Raw genomic sequence first — 18,852 nt, forward strand, 5'->3', positions numbered from 1 at the left:
CCGTTGTCAGCATGTCTGTTCCAGAGAAGCTGCTTTTGATTTGTATTCAACCTTCCACATGTAAAGAGCATCCTGGCTGGTACGTGGCATGCAATACATTGGAAAGGAATTTGCTATATTCTCTTACAGCAATGGGGGAGATTTCTGAACAGCAAACACCCACCATTGTTTATAGCTGACCCACAGTCTTCTTCCAGAAACGGTGACATCCTTGCCACAATCCTTCATTAGATCTTTAGATCATTAGATCCTTACCAGCAACCAACCAAGCAGGGCAATGAAAGGAGACAAGAGAGCCCGGAAGAGAAGCTGCATGTTTGCACATCTTACCCAAAGGGTCACCCCCGCTGTGTCCAGACAAGGGTAGAGGCCACCTTAAAAGCAGATGTATACGGACACAGCTCACAACAATCTCTTCCCTTGGTTTAGGCGCCACCCTAATAAAGTGAACCATGCAACTTTCCCCTAACATTGACCAATTTCAAACATGTTAACTAACTGGTCTGAGCTGGCAAGTCCACAGCCTATGTACTTCCCAGAATACGTACTAGCATGGAAAAGTAGGACACCATTTTTCTTCTCACGTGCCCAAACACATTTATCCTTGCACGTGCTTCTCTCCCCGTTTATGCGAGAAGCCCGTCACGTGAAATGCTCTCTCCACCAGCAGAAGACGCATCCACACAGGCAGCCGTGCTAAGCCTTGTGCCAGCTGCGCCGTACAGCCCACCCAACATGTGCAGCCCTCGCTGCTCTTCCCACTGCCGCTTTGCTGCTCAGCAGCCTTCAGGTAAATGACCCAGTTTCAGCGAACACCCAGCTCGGCTCCTGATACCTGCCTTAGCTGCTACCTTCTAGCTAAGCCCACAATTGACAGACACTGGAAGAGTATCACCGGTCTGTTTCACAAAATAACACAGATATGTTGTGACGGACGAGGATTTACAAAGCCGTAAATAACACCTCCTCATGCCTAAAAACCTTAGCATCCCCTCGATGCTATCAGTACTACACACATGTGCTTCTCCTGCACGGCCACAAAACAGTATCAGGGGAATGCAGGCACTGAAAGGGAAAAAAAACAAGCTAAGATGCACCTAATTCACAGAGGTGAACACTCAGTTTTCCCCACCAGCTTTGACTAAATTTTCTGCTCCATCGTGACCAGCTGCTTGTTTCAAACCCTTCCCTTCTACATTACCCTTCCACTTTACTTCACAGCTGCCTTCTCACCCAGTTTCACCTTCTGTACCATAGCCCTCCTTCTTTCCTGTTTTAGGATTCTTTTCCTAACCAAAACCCAAATGCCTGTCTTTAGTGAATCCACTGATTAATAGACTTTGTTAAAGGTGATGTGTGAAAAAGGTGATGTCAGAAGCCACCGCAGAAGAGTTATTTTCCAGTTCTGAAAATTGAGTAATTGTTTGTTTAGCCTACAGAATTTGCATTATTTTAACAGAAGTATGCAGGAAGTCTTACCATTAATGTCAAATGCATCTCTCTAGGCTAATGGAGATGCAAAAAGCCTATTTTCTAGATCCACGCTGAAAACACAGGAGTGGCTGAGCAGATCACTCTTAACTGATGGCAGCTGCAGGAAATTTGTCTTTCTGCCTCTGCTCTACACTTCCATAAAGAAAACAATTTCATCCATGTTTGCATACAATTCCAAGACAAATTTAACGAACCACTCTAATCTTCCCTCACTGTCAGATTCTTCAGCTAAGTTATGTAGTGGATGATCGGATAAGGGACATCCTGCTTTCACATGCCTGAACCTCCAGCACTGATGCGACTTTTTAGGACACAAATATTAGGATAGACTTCACAACACTAGTGTCAGTTTAATACGACAAGGTGTGCTCTTAAAACACAGTGAAGCCAACCTAACAGGTGGCTGCCGGTGAGAAGCCTGGCTCCACGAGCATGCTCCTGCTGCTTCCCCTAGGCCAGCCAGGGCATCTGACTGTGCCAGTCCCACACGGATGTGGAGAGCTAGCCTTGCAGAAAACTACACAAGAAATTTAAAAAACAAACAAAAAGTTTTCTTCTGGGCCATCTTCATGAACAACATCACTGCAGCGAAGGCACAGTGATCGCGTTTGCAGAAGAGTCTTCCTTTCCTAGAGCATTGCCAGCTGAAACACAAACCAACAACTGCCTTGTGGCAGTTAGATTTAGCACCAGAGGGCAAAGAGAAGTGCAAGTACAGCAGCGCACAGGACAGTAAGGATTCCAAACCTATTTATCTATACACACTGAAACTTACGAAGCTGCTAGCTTGGATATGCTAAAGGAAATCCCAGGAAGGACGGACTGAGTTGGTACAGGGTACTCTTGAAGTGTTTTAAAACAACAAAAACAAAACCAAAAAAAACACCCATGGTCTTAGCACAGGATACAGAAAACAAAAGTGGAAGAACACACGTTCTGTAGAGGTCAAGTCTTAAAATGTTTATGCTTCTGAAATTTGAGACTTTAGGATAAAGTAGTAAAGTTTTTTCTTTTTGGAAGCAAAAGGATACAGAGACAACTGCTAAATCTTCTCAAATGAAAATGAGCTTCCACGTTTGCGTGACAAAAAAAGGTCAAGACTTAAAACAAACATGGATGAACTCTGGCAAGCTCAGATCAAGTGGCTGTGCAACCTGGGGAAAGTCAGGCAGATGAGGGTATCCAGAGAAGCGTACTTTGTGGCACACAGGGGTACCCTGTTCCTGCCTCCTGCCTTTCACCCCTCTGCAGGGTGAGTTTTCCCAGCAAAACCCATGGCTGCAGACCCTTAGGTGTGCACTAGCACACCAGTCTGACACTAATGTGGAGTGGTGTGCTGCCATTTGACCTGGCCCCAGTGTCACCACCAGCCAGGCTGGAGCACTTCATGATGAGTGTCAAGAGCTCTTGACCCTCTGCAGCCTACTTCAAAATGTCTTTTTAAATTCTACATCCTCAAACTGGCTTACAATTTCTTACCGTCTAATGGATTTAGTAATACAGAGTATCCACCAGAACAGCTCAGACCCTTGACTTTAATCCTTTCCCCTTGGCGATGGATTTTCAGATCTATCATTATCCTCTCTTGCTCTGGCATACCATCCTTGCTGGCTATCTAACCTAAAAGCAGTTTTCATAATCTTCTCCTGAAGGTCCTGCAGACTCACTCCAATTTCTCTGGCTCATAGATTTTTGTCACTTCTGCCTTCTCTTTTCCAGCATTCCTGCTGATACTGTGTGCTGTTATAGTACCCTCAATTCACACCAGATGTGTTTTGCTCTCCAAGCATGAGCCACTCAATCTCTTCCCTTTCTGGGCACATCTACCCACTCTCTCCTCTTGTTCTTCCACAGTACAGCATCATGTCATCAGGTTGACATGAGCACCGTATTTTTAGGCGCCTCTGCTCAGCAGATGTGTTCAAGTCCTGTCCTTTGTCTCTTCTCAGAATCATTCCAACCTTACCATCTCACCAGTGGTCTTCCCTCAAAGCCTTACTTTTAAGGACAAGCTCTGGTTGCTCACCAGCCTGAGCTGGAATCTGCTTCCTGCCCTGTGCGGGCATCCACACCACTGCCCAGCTCACGCCATAAGCTTCTACAACAGGATTAAAGGATTTCAAAATTAACAGTTGCAGGGCCCTCAAAGTTAGGCTTCTGCTTTTTTTTTTTTTTTTTTGAGAGACATTTCCAATTAATCCATTTTCTAAGATGAAGTTCACTCACAGTTTCTTTACAGCAACGCTTTATTCACCCAAGAGGCAAACCCCTGCTACTGGGGAAGGGCACTCTGCTTAGCAGAGACATTCTGCCATGTTTCATGTAACTTTTGCTTTTACAAATCCCAAGAGGGATAATTTTTGCCATAGCATCATTGGGATCTTTGCTACAGTAGCTTCTACCCAGGTAAGTTTGCTCCCAAGCATGAAACTCTGCTCCTTTGTCTGCATTAATGCAAACATCCAGCCTGCACCTTCAAGGAGACAAAACTGCTCCAGATACCTACTCGACCAATTTGAAACTTAAAAAACTGTGCTTAAACATGAGAAAAATCTCAGCACTGATTTCTTTTGTTTTCATTTTAATTCTGGCAGTCTTTTTGCAAACTGCTGTTTCCTTCGAGTACTAAATCTCACCCTCCTTCATTATAGCTACACTACAGAACATAAGTGGCCAATGTCCCTTTCAAAAAGGAAATTAAGGCGCCTTTCTACAGAAATAATGTGACTACACATGGCTGCCTTGCAAAAAAATGTAAATATTTTATTACATAAAAACCTTTTCAAATGTATATATTTTACTGATTATGCTGACCTGCAGACAAATGGATAACCTTACAGGAGAAGACTTTCTTTTCGTTTCAGCCTTCTTCCCCTCCTTCCTTTTTTTCCCTCTGGCCTTTTTTCTAAGAGCTTCATATTTGGTCCCCCAAATCCATGCAGTTCACCCATTTGAACCCCAGAGCTGGGCACCGTGCTGGTTTCATTGCCACCCAGCAGGAACCTGCCACCAACCTGCTGCAGAAAAGCTCCTCACTCAGGAGCTGCAACCACTGTCCCCAACACCCATACTGCTGCACCCTCCTCTGGAGCAAGGACCAAAGGTTTGCACAAGGCCAGAGAGCAAGGCAAGCAACAACCGTCCCTAAACTGAAGCCAGGGGATTCAGCATGCTGCTTAATTTCCCCAAACAGGCGACTGGTTTCATACGCTCATGGGAGGCAGGTGGGATCACAGCAGCTGTCCCCACAGCAGCCAGAGGCACGTGCGTTGCAGCAGGAGATGGAGGATGTCACCAGCTGCGGGTGTGATGCATACTTCACAAATTTTGTCTCTATGTAGGAAATGTATTTGCAAGTTGCAGGACATGGCAGAGAAAGTTAAAAATACAGGAGGGAAGACATAGCAAGGTAAGTGCACTTGTTTAAAACTTATTATGACTACAGGAAGTACACTGGACTATAAACAGACTTTTTTTTTCTTCTTTAAACTTATCCCTACTGCGTTACAAGCCAATTGCCAATATTCACCTTCCTCAGGGCTATTGTACCTAGCACAGCACAGCTGCTACATTCTCCAGGCTGCCTAGGTGTACTCCGAAGTGTTTAATTACAAGATATTTCTTAAAAATTAATCTGTATCACCACAACGATCCATTTCTCCCTCTGTATCCTCCAGCTATCTCAGACACCAGCACATGTTATCATCCAGACTGTTTGGGAGTAAGATGTTCCAGGAGGAAAAGTTCTCCCTTCCAGGGGCCAACTTGTGCTTTGGTGCAAAAGTTTGTTTTAACAGTCACAGATATTTCATGAATTCACAACTCACAGAGTTCTTAGCTGTGTTTTGTGCAAACTGTTCCAGCACTCTTTCAGTGGTGCTTGTACTGAAGAGGCACATAGACACTATGCAGCATGCACAAATGATTTATTATCATATCGAATGCAAACCATCTTTTGCAGCTAGCCATTTCCCTCCCACTGTCGGTACAGGAGTAAATGTCCTGTTTTAACTTACCATCAGCCTGTTGAATAACCTTACATTTCACTCCCTATTGTGGAGACTTAGGATCTTCTGCAATAAACTCCTTAGTTTGCATTTCCTTAATTATGGACAGATTTGAAAAGTACTGTAAGAGATTATTGCTTCTGCAGCAAGCAGTGAAGTGCCTGCAGATGTTTGTATCTCCTAGTGCATGGGAGCAGACCTTACCCTTGAGTTTCACAATGAAAAAGCACATACCTGGATTAACTTTTTAATAGAAAAAAGGGTGACAACATTGTAAATTAGGATTTGGCTCTTGTGGCATTTGGCAGCCTTGTGACCCCCAGATTTTGAAAGCTTTTGATAAAACACCCAGATTTTATTTTGTTTTTTTACAGCTGAGAAAAAGTCTCCCCCAACCCAGAAATGTCTCAAACCTCACATACTACTGCTTTAAAGCCGCTACTAGAGAACATGGCAGAAAACAGCATGTGAACCTTTGCAGAGAAAGAGAGGGTGCAGGGTAGATAAAGCACACTGGTAATTTTTCTTTCACAGTGTACTACTTGCAGAACTTCACATTAACAGCTAGGTTAAGTATTTATACTCTGAGAGCTTATTTTGAACTCAGCTCCTGCTCCATCCCTCGCAGAGCTCGCACCCCTGCCACTACGGATGGCGGATCAGGAAGCTGACCGGTAGGGCCGGCCGGTCCATTTTACTGGATTACTTCCAGCCAAATTAGCAAGTACAACTTCCCTCTTGATGGCAGCATGAATTCAAATTGATCTGTGCTCCCAGCCACACTCTCCTGGTATAGCTCTTTTGGCTGACTGTCTTAGCTAAGGTGGTTATTCATTCTAGCAAGGAAATTCTTTTGCCAGTATAGTTTAAATTGCGAATAAGCAATAACAAGAAACTATTTTCTTGCGAGTGCAGTGTTAAGAGAATTTTGTCTGCACAAATAGCTTTGTTATAGATATGATTGTCCCAGCATCTGAGCACCCATCAGCCAAACCAATGTTGAACCAGGCCTGTAGTTTCACACCTGTGGGTAGGAATACCTCCTCACACCAGCATAGAGACCTTACCCATCTTTCTCTCGTTCCTTCCCAGCTCTAGACAAGCACATGGAAAACTGATCAGTTAATGGATCTGAATTAAGGATAACAGCATAAAAGGCACAATCCATACTTCAGTCTTTAAAAATGAGTCTTTAGTCATCCCTTAAAGTTTAAATATTAAACCCAAACTCTTAAATCATTCTACTTAGAGATCATACCCGGTATTTAATTTTACCTTCAGCTTTAATTCTTCAATTTGCACCACTGATTGGTTGTTTAACAGGGCCTGTGGCCTTCAGGAGGCCACATTTCCTCATATTTTTCTTCAGCTCTTCAACAGATGTGAAACATTCTGTTTTAGTAGTTTCAGAAAAGGCTCAAGAACCGTCTGTGGTATACAAAACCCCACTCCTCAGAACTGCAGTTCTGCTTCACACCTTGAAACCAACCACTTAAAGTCCATTTTAAAATATTACATTTGCACTGCTCAGTTGATGACTTACAAGTTATTCCCCTTGCTTTCAAATTTAGGCTAAAAGTAACAAAAGCAGGATAAAAAAAGCAGCATAGCTAAAGCATGATTCTCTTCCACTTTCAGCAACAACCTTTAAGCAAATATACAATGAAACATATCTGGCATTAAGCAGATCTTAAGAATGTCTGTAGGATTTTTTTCTTTTTTTTTAATAACTGAAAGGTGTTAATCTACACTCCTTTTATCTTCCAATATAACAAGAGTACAAAATACTCACCCCTTGGGATCTTTGAAACTGAATTGAAGGTTGAGAAGAAACACGATCCTATGAGAGAAAGAAAACAAGTAGAATGTAAGCAAAACGATAAACCTCCACGCTCCAGCAGAAGTTATTTCACTGTAGAAAGAGAAGGTGGATGCGCCCACAGCAAACCGGAGGGCTCCCTGTGCCTGTACCATGATGCAGACCCTGCCAGACAGCAGTGGCCAGGGCTCCAGCAGCACCCAGGGTTTCCTCCGCTCAGTGCAGAGGAGCCCGAGAGCTGGTGCTTTATCATGCTCATCAAGGACACCAGGGAGCCATGGGAAGTCCAAGAAAACGCTGGAAGTTGTACAATGGTATTTGCTGGCATGAAAATGAAAAACAACCCCTCCTCTGCCCGATGTACCATTGAGTGTGGGAGTCCAAAATGGCATGCTTCCCCCCTCCCGAACCCTGCCCTGCTGTCCCAGTTGATTACAGACTGGGATTGGCTTCATTTCTGAAGAGACTATTCAATGACACCATTTTTACATGTATTTGAGTTCTGGGTCTCAGCTCGAGTTGCTTGATTAACACAGGCAACCTGCCTACTCGAAAGGTCTTGATAATGATGGCTTTCTTTGCTAGGACAATGCTCAGGCCCCCGTCACTTCCCACCGTCACAGATGACCTGCTCTTTGCCCAGACGTCCATGCACGCACCAGTACTGGCAGGAGCATCTGCTGGAAATCAAGCCTCCCACCATGGCACCTTACATGCTGCTCCCAGCAGTGCTGACAGCCCAGCTGTCCTCAGGAAGGCAGGGAATAGTACCCCTCTTCTGCTCTTACACTCTTAACTTAAGCTAATTAACCTCAGCTAGCACATGTCTTAAAAAGAGATTCGATACAATCAAACTGGCTCCAACAAACTTCTCAGCTCCCCCAAACTATCCTCGCTTCTTCAGCTACGTACCTGCCAAGGGAAATATGCAATATGGCCAAAAATAACAAAAGCCACCTGCGCCTTGTCTCTATAATTTCATGGCACCAAGTGCAGCCTGTTCCTGACCTGTGAGGATGGAAGTGTCCTTCCTGCCCTACTTCTGTGCTGACACCACAGTCAATAAAGACTTCCAAATGTTAAGGGGGGAAAAAAAAACCAAAACAAACCCAAACTAAGAGCTTGCTAGGTGGAAACTACTTTTCTCTGTCGCAACCTGGCTTCCGGTCAGATCTGCTCCTCGACGCAGCCCAAGCAGCAACACCACCAGTGCCAGCAGGAGCCCACTGATAAGAATATCCCATTTTAGCAGCAATGCTGACTTTGCTCAGCTTTACTGAATCCTGAAATTACGCTGCTGGACACAAAAACATAGGGCAGCTATGCTGACTAGCTCAATTTGCTTGGCTTTGTCCACAGGCTGTTACAGGGAGTTTGCCAACCCACTGCAAACACGCTAAAAAGTTGCGCCAAATGATGAAATCCTCATAAATACAGACTTTACTCCAGCAAAAGCAAGTGCTTATGGACTTAAATTCTAGGTGCCATTCAGGAGCATTTAGGACTCACCATCACTGCAAAGGCAAGTTAGGTCTCCTGTCCTCTCCTCCCTACAGTCACAGGTTCCTCCTCCTTCACTTGCACTTGTCTTGCCCTTTTGCAGTGAAGTCCATCTCGCTCATCCAGCGGAAAACTCCTCATGCTGGGCTTGGCAATGAACTGATGCTGCTCACACAGGTGCCAGTGAGTGCTGGAGATGGCAGCGGGCAGGCAGCAGGACTGTGCGACCAAGCCAAGCCTCACCTGTGCTCAATATTGCCTGAGAGCATCACCCAATGCCGTGAAATCCCGGAGAGCAGCTCAGGCAGAAATAATACCACTGGAGAGCCAGAGTTCCCACACGAATTGGCGGTGTTGTCTTTAAAAATGACTATGCTTGTATTTCCACGATCAGAGCCTTATACACTACCTCAAGTTACACAGCAGCCAACAACACGTACAATCTTAAGCCCGGAAATGGCTTGCTGCAAATTCAACTGCCCACAAACCTTCCGACTTAAAGCCAGAAAGTGTTAGAAATGAGCAGAGATTATTAATGTACCTATCTGTTTATTCAGCACATACAAGGAAACTCATTTTAAAAATGCAGTGGGTTACACATGCAAAGTCCAGCACACAGTTATGAATCCTAACCCTTGTCTGAGGTTTTCCACAATGAAGTTTAGTGCTCTCCACAGAAATTAACATATGAAGGCACTTCACGAAACACCAAGCCAGACATGTGATGCCATGACTGCATATGACCATGCAACAGCCATCGCCTTCTTACACTGGCTCACAGAATTTCATACAACCTAGTTTTTCATCCAGAGAAACCGTGCTGGCTTCATCAGCCACGTCCTCTACTGCAGCACAAGGAAATGTCATTAAAAAAATCACAAATTTAGCAGGGCATCAAAGAGAAAGGTCTCACCTACCTGCTGGCAGCTGGTCTGAAGTGGTAGGCTGCTGCAGCCGGGACCAAGGCAGAGGACCTTGGCCCTCCAGTCAAACCTTCTGTCACCCCCCCATGTCCAATGAGTCGACCACTTTGAACAGCCACCACATGGACCTCAGGCTTCAGGCACAGATATGGGAGCTGCTTCTTCAAACCCCCCCTTCCCTCTGTTCCCCCAGAATCACCCAGTTTTCCCGCATTTCTTTCCTCGCAGCAAAGAGCTTGAAGTTTTGGAGAAGTGGCTCTCTGTGGGAGCCCAGGAGTCCTACCACATTCCCATGCCCATTCCCCTCATACTTCCCTAACACCCGCCCTTGTTAGGAGTGTTGGAGCGTGCATCCCCCATTAGCCCTGTTCTGCATCCATTCATGCACTTTCTGTCCACGACTTAGTCCCTGCCTGAACCTGCTGATATTGCTTGCCCTCAGCCTCCTATGACAGCAAGGTGTGGTAGCCCACCATCCAATCGGCGAACAGACTCACCTGCTTTACTGTTACCTGCTGGTTCCATCAAGTGCTCTCTCACTCCAGTATTGCAAGATACGAGCAGTATAGGCTCTACCGTCACATCACCTACGATTCCCTGAGCTGCAGCCCTGTCTCCTTCACTCCCCAGTGTAGAACCCCAGCCTCCGCACCCTCTCCTTGCACGGCAGCTGCTACCGCTGGAGAGGGCAAGCAGAACAAGCTCTCCCCCCTTACATCCCTCACAAACCAGGATTCCACAGGGGACTTAAAATGTGGGTGCCCAAGAGCTTTACACAGTGCCAAAGGGTCCCTTCACATCACCCCTACCGCCCTCCCAGACGGTGCCCAGCTCTTTGCTAGATTTTCTGGCTGCTGATGCACACTGAACAAATGCTTTCCGTGGACTGGAAATTGCAATCTGAGATCTCTCATTTTGTAGTTGCAACTGCCTATTCCAAGTTTCATGTCACACAGAGCTTATTTTTCCCCTACATGTTACTTTACCTATGGTGAAAACCATATGCTACCTTTTTTGCCACCAATCCAGATTGGCAAGGTCTTTCCAGAGCTCCTAAGCATCACTTTCTGATCACCTGAAAAAGCCAAGTATCGCTTCCAAGCTTTGACACCTCAGTATCCTCTCCAGGCCATCGCTGAATATGTTAAGTGAAACTGGCTCCAGGACTGACACCTGGGAAATCAGAGGTAGCCTCACTCGCTCCCTGAAGAGCCACCACTAAGCCAGACCCATTTCTGCAAGTCATTCTTCTGGTGCCTATCTGACTGGCATCACCCCTCGCCTAACATGTGAGCTGACCCCTCCTCCTAATCCACCCTCGCTAATTTGGCCAGTTCAGCCCAAAATGTCTGGAACAGCACAGACTTGAAAACCCTAAGATCCCACACCCAGGGCATAAACTCCAGAGTCCCACCTAGTTAGTTAATCCAAGGAGGTGATCCTGGAAAAACTGTTAGTGCCCAAAACAGCTGGAGTAACATGTGCACTGCCTCTCTGAGGAGCAGGAACAATGAGGCATCAACTCAGCTGAAAACCAAGCAGCTCCAGGCACACTTAAGTAATTACTCTTTATTTGCATCTGAATCTTTTATTTAAGATAAGGAATAAGTTCTCCTCCACAGGACTAGTTAAAAAAAAAAAAAATTAGCTAGAGGAGCTGTAACATTCAGGTCTTAAATCTCTAATTAGGGGAGCAAAAACTCAAGAACTAGCTGGCTTGTCTTCTCCAGGTTTACTATTTTGCTTAACAGTCGTTGGGCAGGGACTGTGTGCGCTTGCAAGACTCGAGATCTGCACACACACATGGCACGCTGCAAATAACTCAGATATTTATAAGGCACCACCCTTGTATATGAAGCTAATTATCTACTGTTTTTCAGGCACGTTGACTCAGAGTGAGCAGAAGATGCCTTCGTATCAGCACATTAGAGATTGCAATGTATAATAAAATTTTGCATATGCTTCGATAATTTTTAAAGAGCTATATATTATGTAGAAAGAGACTAGGAGAAGATACCGGTGCTCTCCAGTAATGCCAGGCTAAGGATTTCCCCAGTCCCCTCCTCCGTTCTGCATGCTCTCTTCCCTGCCTCAGGACTTACAGCCACCCACTGAACCCCAAAAAGTTATCTGTCAATTCAGAACATGGCTGTATATCAGCACAATTTATGCTTAGGAATTATAGAGCTCTCCTCACAAGGAGGAGAGAAAGCATTTGGAAGGAAAGACCACCTGCATTGACAAAGACCATTAAATTACTACAGACAGTGTATCACTGCCACAGAGGATTCCCTCCTTACGTACACACTCCAGTGAGTGCATCAGTCACATCACGCTTCCCAATGGCTACAAGGACCGAGGAACTGAAGCAACCAGCCAGGCTGCACTTAAATGTTCAGATCACCAACTCTGACCTCCAAATGCATAAATATATTGGAACAACCATGCTGTGGGGTGGCAGAGCCATCTTGACACATGGATATGGAGATACAACAGGAATTTTGGCCTCCTTTGATGTATCTGTTCTGATTAGTTTTGGAGTGACACTGGATTTTGGTGGGTTGTTTTTTTTTTAAAACATACAATGTCTTCACATGATCTGGACAGTACTCAATAAGCAGAAAAACCCAAAACATTTAAAAAACCTTAGCACATGGCTCCATGGCTTGATTACTATACAATCCCAAGAGACACAGCACTCATCATTACACCAAAAGTACCTCACAAGTACCGGTGCATTTATCCTCCTATTCGCCATGAGCAGCCATTACTACTGTTTTACAAGCAGTAACAGAAAGAGATGATTACAATCTGCGCTACCTGATAGTTTTGGGTGTCAGATATGAAAAATCCAAGTTCTGATTTTCACTGAGACTCGTTTGCACTTGACATTCTCACCTCTAGCTCCCGGTTCCTTTCACTGTACCCACAACCAGCACACAGCAGTGGCAGCCTACATGAGGGATGCTGCCAATGGGAGCACTCGACTGTCTGGTGCCAAAACCAGACTGCCAGCACTGGCACTGGGACAAGGTAAGTAGAAGCAGTGTGCAGATACAGATGCAGAGGGGAATGTGCCTCGCTAGTGTGTCTCATCAGCTCACCCCATCTCCTGGAGCCACAGCACTGATCTTGCAGCCCTGGGGCCAGACAGGAGCTGCCTTGGGAGAGGGAAGGAGGTGGAGGTGCCAGCTCAGAAGGTGAGACTGCCCTTCCCAGGCAAGCTGACAAACAGATCTACTTAGCTGTACTGGAAAACAAAGCTGTATTCTTGCTGAATGGCCATCAACAGCAAGTTGATGAGATGAACTGCTCAACAGCCCACGGTGCCTTGAAGGAGGAAGGTCTGGCTCCTTTCTCTACCTATTCCCTCCAGCACTTGTGGGTCTCTTCCATAACCTCATTCAACCCACTAACCTAGAAGAAGACATTCCCAAAAAAGTTAAATGGGTAGTTTTCTGCATTGGAAAGAAGTAGAATAGGACATTCCCCTTTCAGGAGTCATGAAACCTCAAATTGGTTCAAGCCATCTCAAAATTTCACTCTGGACGCTTAGCTCAGCTGTGTCTCTAGCGATCACCTGTGCAGGGTGCAGGCAAGGCGTCATGTTTGCTAGGACAGTGTTTAACTGCCCTAAGTTTCTCCTGCAGTCTTGTGTCTCATCAGCTGCAACCTTCTGACATCTGAAACAGGATACACATTAGTCACTTCATACCAGACCTCTGATTTATCCAGGGCACAGTCCTGTGCTCTAGACGAGGTAGGAATTCTGCGGGAAGGAAATGCATCAATACCACTGGAAGAACTACAGCTACCACCCAGCTACCCCAAAGAAACTGTAAGGATTGATTGTTTTCCCCCACTAACAGTTTTGTTTGAAAGCAGACTCAGAAGTTAGTGACAACGCAAAAACACGCAGAGTGACATCACCCACGCCCTGCTGCCGTAAGAAAACAGGCTCAAAAGGGCTTGCAATCAAGCAGTCATTGATGAAAATGCGTTTCTAATGAATACTCGTATTGCTCGAATTGATGAACTCTTCATTATGAGTTACATCATACATTAAGGTACATGCAATCTTAGATTTCAAGAAATGAAAGTAGATACACAACTTATCATCAATCAGTATATTTAGACTGGCAACTTGGAGGCAAAAACACAGACATGTCATATAGGCGCATCCCTTCTTTTGCACAGAAGTGACCACCACCCCCCTGCAGTTTGGATACTGGTGGCAAATGTGCTAGTGGCAGATTTTCATTTACGTGCCGACAACAGAATGAAATTACTTGGGTTCTCCCAGCTCCACTGTAGGCTCTGGAAGTACCCTGCAGCAACCAGACTCTCCTGCACACTCCTATTCCTGGAACTGTCTTCAATCTCTTCCTTCAGCCTCTTCCAGCCATGCTCTTGCTCACTGCTAGCTCACTTCACCCCATTCCCTTCCCTGGGAGATGGGAGGGACGACAACCAGCCAACCTTGGCTGCCCACTCAGAGCTCCTAATAATCCTTGCTCCCAGTCTTCTCCATCACTACCAGTGAACCCTAGTCTGCTCTTCTCTTTTGCTAAGGCTTATCTTCCCAGTCTTCTTGTGTCATTAACTTTAGTTCACCCTCCAGCCAAGTCCCACATTGTTAACTCCCCAGCTGCTCATCTAGGGTAGCATCTCCCCCACTGCAGGTGCCAGAGCCCATCCTTATACACCACAATCTAAATCCAGCACAGCTGTACGGACATGCAAATTTTGAAAAGACTAACACAGTGTGCCCACCTTAGAGCTGAGCTCGAAAGCAAAAAAGCAAAACCTAAGACATCTGCCCCATCTGTCAGCAGAAGCACATCCTCCTTCCCAGAAGGACACCGCCAGAGCTCCCTAAAAGGCCAAACCTTTCCAAAAAATGAGTTTCTGAACCCCCAGCCCAAGCCCTGGCCATCTGAGGCAGATACAAGCCATGGGAAAATTTGACCCTGGTAAATTAAATACGGCAGAGCCCTATGACTCCATTTCAATTGCTTAGAGTGGGCAACATCAGGCAAAGATTGTGTTTCATATGTTTACTGGCCCAGCACCTCTGCAGCTGGAACATCTGAATGACTGAAGAACAAAAACTTATATGCAAAACACATTCCTAAGAGTCACAATTATCCTTTGGTGTGAAAAGCTCAGATTTTACAGGCCAAAACCTTTGCTTTAACAGCATGCAGAATAGAATATACACCTCCAGCTGCTTTTACCTGGAGAAGCACAGCTGAAACATGACTGTAGATGGACATTAATCCTGCAAAAAGCCAAATCAGTTGAAGGCAGTGCTGTCCCCACTGCTCTGCAGACAATACTCAATGCAGTAGTCTCTGATCTGCTACAGAATGGTCAGCAGATTAGGTCAGGCCACCACCAGCGAGAGAGAAACTATATGCTGTAGCCAAGCCAGATGAGAGGCTCCGTGTGCACCAAGGTAAAATGACTCCATTTCTCTTCAACCTGTTCTCTTTACACTGTTTCTGAGGATCATACAGTAAGCTAACTTCATAGCTAAGCCAGCAAAAAGTGATTTTTGGTTGGGGTTTTTTTTTTCCTGGGCTAAGTTTCTGCACAGAGGGTGGAGTTGTATGCTATAACTTGAGCTAATCTAATCAGTTCGCTGCCACTGAAAAAGGGAGGTTCTGCTCCCACCACTTATCCTGGCAATGTGCTCTCTATGCCCTCCCACCGCATCAGCTCTCATGCTTCTCCATCCAGCACTAAACCAGTGTGGAAAAAGAACTAAAAAGAACCCCACAACTAAATAAATAGGTTCAAAAAAGTCCCAGAGGGCAATACAGGGGATGGAGGGAGGTGATGTACCAGGGCCAGCAAAGCCATGTCTGGCAGCAGTGAGATGCCGAGCAGCTGAGCCCCAGAGCATGGTCCCAGCAGCAGGCACAGCTCTGCCCGAGGTGGGCAGGGACCGCTCAGCCTTGCTTTTAGAGCAGGACCCTGGACACCCTGCCTGCATACAGGCCACAGGCACTGCACCAGGGCAAGCCATCCTGCACTTCCCGCTGCTCTCTCCTGCAGAGTGGCTGCAACTCTGGCCTCTGAGGGAATAGCACTTAACCTTACTAAAGCCATAGTATTACTCCCTGCTAAACAGAACTTGATTTAAAAAAAATTAGCCATGCTTTAAATTAATATTGCCACAGATGATGCTCAAGGATCTCAAAGCATGCTGCTCAATATTGTCAAAGGAAATCTAGGCAAGAAGAACGTCCTCCATCATCTCAGTCCAGTCCACCCCAGGCCACAATGATGGAGCACATAAAGTGAGTAGGGAATCAGCATTTGTCCTTGCCTACACTAAGCTGCAGAGATCAGGCCTGCCGAAGAGACACCATCTCTATTCTGTATTTCTCAAGGTGGAGGTGAAGTTAGGTGTTTTCAATGTATGAATTTAAGAGTCTTTCTAGTTTTCTTTAACTGTCACGCCAGCTAAGAAAATCCTTAGCAGATGTAACAACAAGGATTGAGTGCTTCATTCTTTATGCAGACTGTTTAAATTGAACGTTAAGCAATTAAGTATACAGAGCCTGATTACCTGCTGCCTAGGTTCTACAGGTGATGGGACAAGTAGGTCATCGGAGGGTTATCCCAATTTCTCACCTCCACACACTTTCTGCAATATTACCTGTGTTACACAGATAAGATCTTCCAGCACAGAACAGAGGCAGCAGCAGAGCTGTAGGTTACCTTCCTTGCATTCCCATTATTGCATTCCCCAGTTCTCGGCAATGCTGATTTTAAGCCTTCATTGCAAATTTCTCAGTTGCACAGTCAGAACTGAAATGGGTCAGCAATGTAGCTGAACATTAAGCTAGAAAGAAGGAAGGTATCACCAGCTACAGACCATCAATCCTGTCCTCCTCCAGCACCAGCCAGACATGTGAGCTAGCAGATCACAGCCAGACCTATTTAACACAGAGACAATGGACAGATATAGTTTCTTCTCCCTCCCTTATTCCTCCCCCTGGTGTTGATATTCTTGTCAAATCTTAATACGACAAACCAAAAAGCATCTGCAATAAGGTAACTCTGAAGATCACTTCCTGAATAGTCCACAGGAGGTTTTTCTGCCACTGCAAAAGTTAGAAATGTGTGATTTGGTTGAATAGTTTAAAAGATGACCCTTTCTAAATCCAGAAATTCCAGAGGCTAGAATAACAAAGCTTGAATTTTTTATGTTCCGTTATTCTTCCACTTGCTGCTGCTCAAATGAGACATTCACACTCCAGCAGGACCAGATCATATACTGCAGACCTGCAGGAAGAGTTGGAGTCTCATTTGTAGTAAGGGAGATGAAGAAACAGTGAAATAGGGAAAAGAATTTCAATTATTTTCTTGATCGTAATGACCACAAATAGCTCTTTATTCAGTTTGCAATAGCCTGATGATTAGGCATGTATTACTCATTTTTCAAGCAAAATTACATTAACTTGGAAATTGATCCAATTTCCAATGTTTAGAATAAAAACACAGGTAAATAATTTACCCGAGTTGTTTCATAAATCAGAAATAATTAAACCTCTTCCAAGATATATCTACCTGCAGCAAAGAAGGCAGTTTTATTACAGTCAGCACCATTTCCAACTTGTCATGTGACTGAACACGCAGAAGTGTCTGATTTCAAACTGCAACATCACATATCGCACTTCCACAAGGCGTGCACCACCTTTCGGGATCTCCACTCACAGTTACAGCATGAAATACCCAGGATGAGGACTTAAGTTCCTCGACACTCAGCTCCCATCACAAGGGAAACGCTCTGATCTGAGAAGCGTGTCCCACCTACATCCCACCGGCTGCGGGAAGGCATCCTTTCTTGAGAGCACAGAACTCGTTCATCCTGAATTAATGACTTTAGATTAGCTGTGAGGATGCTGGCACCACGACACGTGGATACAACTGCAAATATCAAACACCTGAGTCACTTTCAAATGCAGCACAGACACCCGCTGGCTTCAAGCCTTTTGCAGCCCCACAGAAATCCCTGCCATTGCCCGCTTGCAGGGTTGCTTCACCCGCCGTGACAGCACAGCGGCGCTGGACAGACGCTCGTATAAGTGACGTATAATGATAAATTCATTAATTTTAGCCAGGAGGCATGCCAAAGCGCTGCTGAAAGTTTACCAAGTGTCACAGCGCAGAGAACATGCAACAACCTCCAACTTCCACCGGGCGCTTTAGACCTGTCTGCCGCGGGCCGCCTTCCCCCCGGAGGGCTGCTTTCCACCAGGAGATCTGCGTCCCGAGGAGCCCGCGGAGCACGAGTGGGGAGCCAGCCCTGCCCGGGGAGGTGGGGTGGCCGCGGCACCTGCACACCCGCCACCACGGACACTGCGGCAGGGACCCCGCGGGGGACGGGGATGGGGGCCGAGGCTGCCCGCCGCGCCCCACGCGGGGATGCACACGCCGAAAACACGACAGACACGCAGACACCGGTGAAAACCTGCAGAGCCCGGCGACCGCCCGCGCCCCCCGCCCCTCACCTTGCAGCTCTGGTAGCTCTCCAGCGCCCGCAGGGCGGTCTCGGTCAGCTTGACGTGCAGCACCGTGAGGTTGGGCGGCCCTGCCCCGCAGGATAGGCCGTACCGCTCCCCTTCCCGCAGCTCCGCCATCTTACGCGCCCCTCAACCGCCACCGCCGCCGCCGCTGCCGCACGCAACGGCCATCCCGCCGCCGGCCCCGCCGCGCGCAGCCGCGCCACGCCCATTGGCCCAGCGGGGCGGGGCCCTCCGGCGGGGGCGGGGCCTGGCCTGACGTCACTGTAGGCGCTGAGGGGCGGTGGCGCTTGAGGGCGGGCCGGCAGTGCCTCAGGGGCGGTCGGGGGGAGCGGGCGGCTGCTGAGGGGGGCGTTTAGTAGTAATAAGGTGTGCCGGCTTTAATCATAGGCTCGTAGAATCATGGAATTGTTTAGATTGGAAAAGACCTTTAAGATCGTCAAGTCCAACCATTAACCTAAGGCTACCAAGTCCACCACTAAACCAGTTAAGGCTAGAGTAAGAATTAATCTCATGTTTCCTGGCTTGGTGGTGGGATTATTTTTTCATGAAAGTCAAACTAGGAATCATTA

At 46.4% G+C, this 18,852-nt stretch overlaps 1 protein-coding gene across 4 annotated transcripts in view; it reads right to left on the reverse strand.

Moving 5' to 3' along the window:
* Positions 1-18,397, reverse strand: part of ELL2 (elongation factor for RNA polymerase II 2) — a 43,743-nt gene extending 25,346 nt beyond the window's left edge. For all 4 annotated transcript variants that reach the window (XM_075726030.1, XM_075726032.1, XM_075726029.1 and 1 more), the window contains exons 1-2: positions 18,269-18,397; positions 7,294-7,341 (exon numbers count right to left, since the gene is read on the reverse strand). In XM_075726030.1, coding sequence (XP_075582145.1) covers positions 7,294-7,341; positions 18,269-18,397 — 177 coding nt within the window. The remainder of the gene's footprint in view (positions 1-7,293; positions 7,342-18,268) is intronic.
* Positions 18,398-18,852: the final 455 nt, after the last annotated feature.

Source organism: Pelecanus crispus, chromosome Z (genome assembly GCF_030463565.1).
Source record: "Pelecanus crispus isolate bPelCri1 chromosome Z, bPelCri1.pri, whole genome shotgun sequence".
Classification (NCBI taxonomy): Eukaryota; Metazoa; Chordata; class Aves; order Pelecaniformes; family Pelecanidae; genus Pelecanus; species Pelecanus crispus.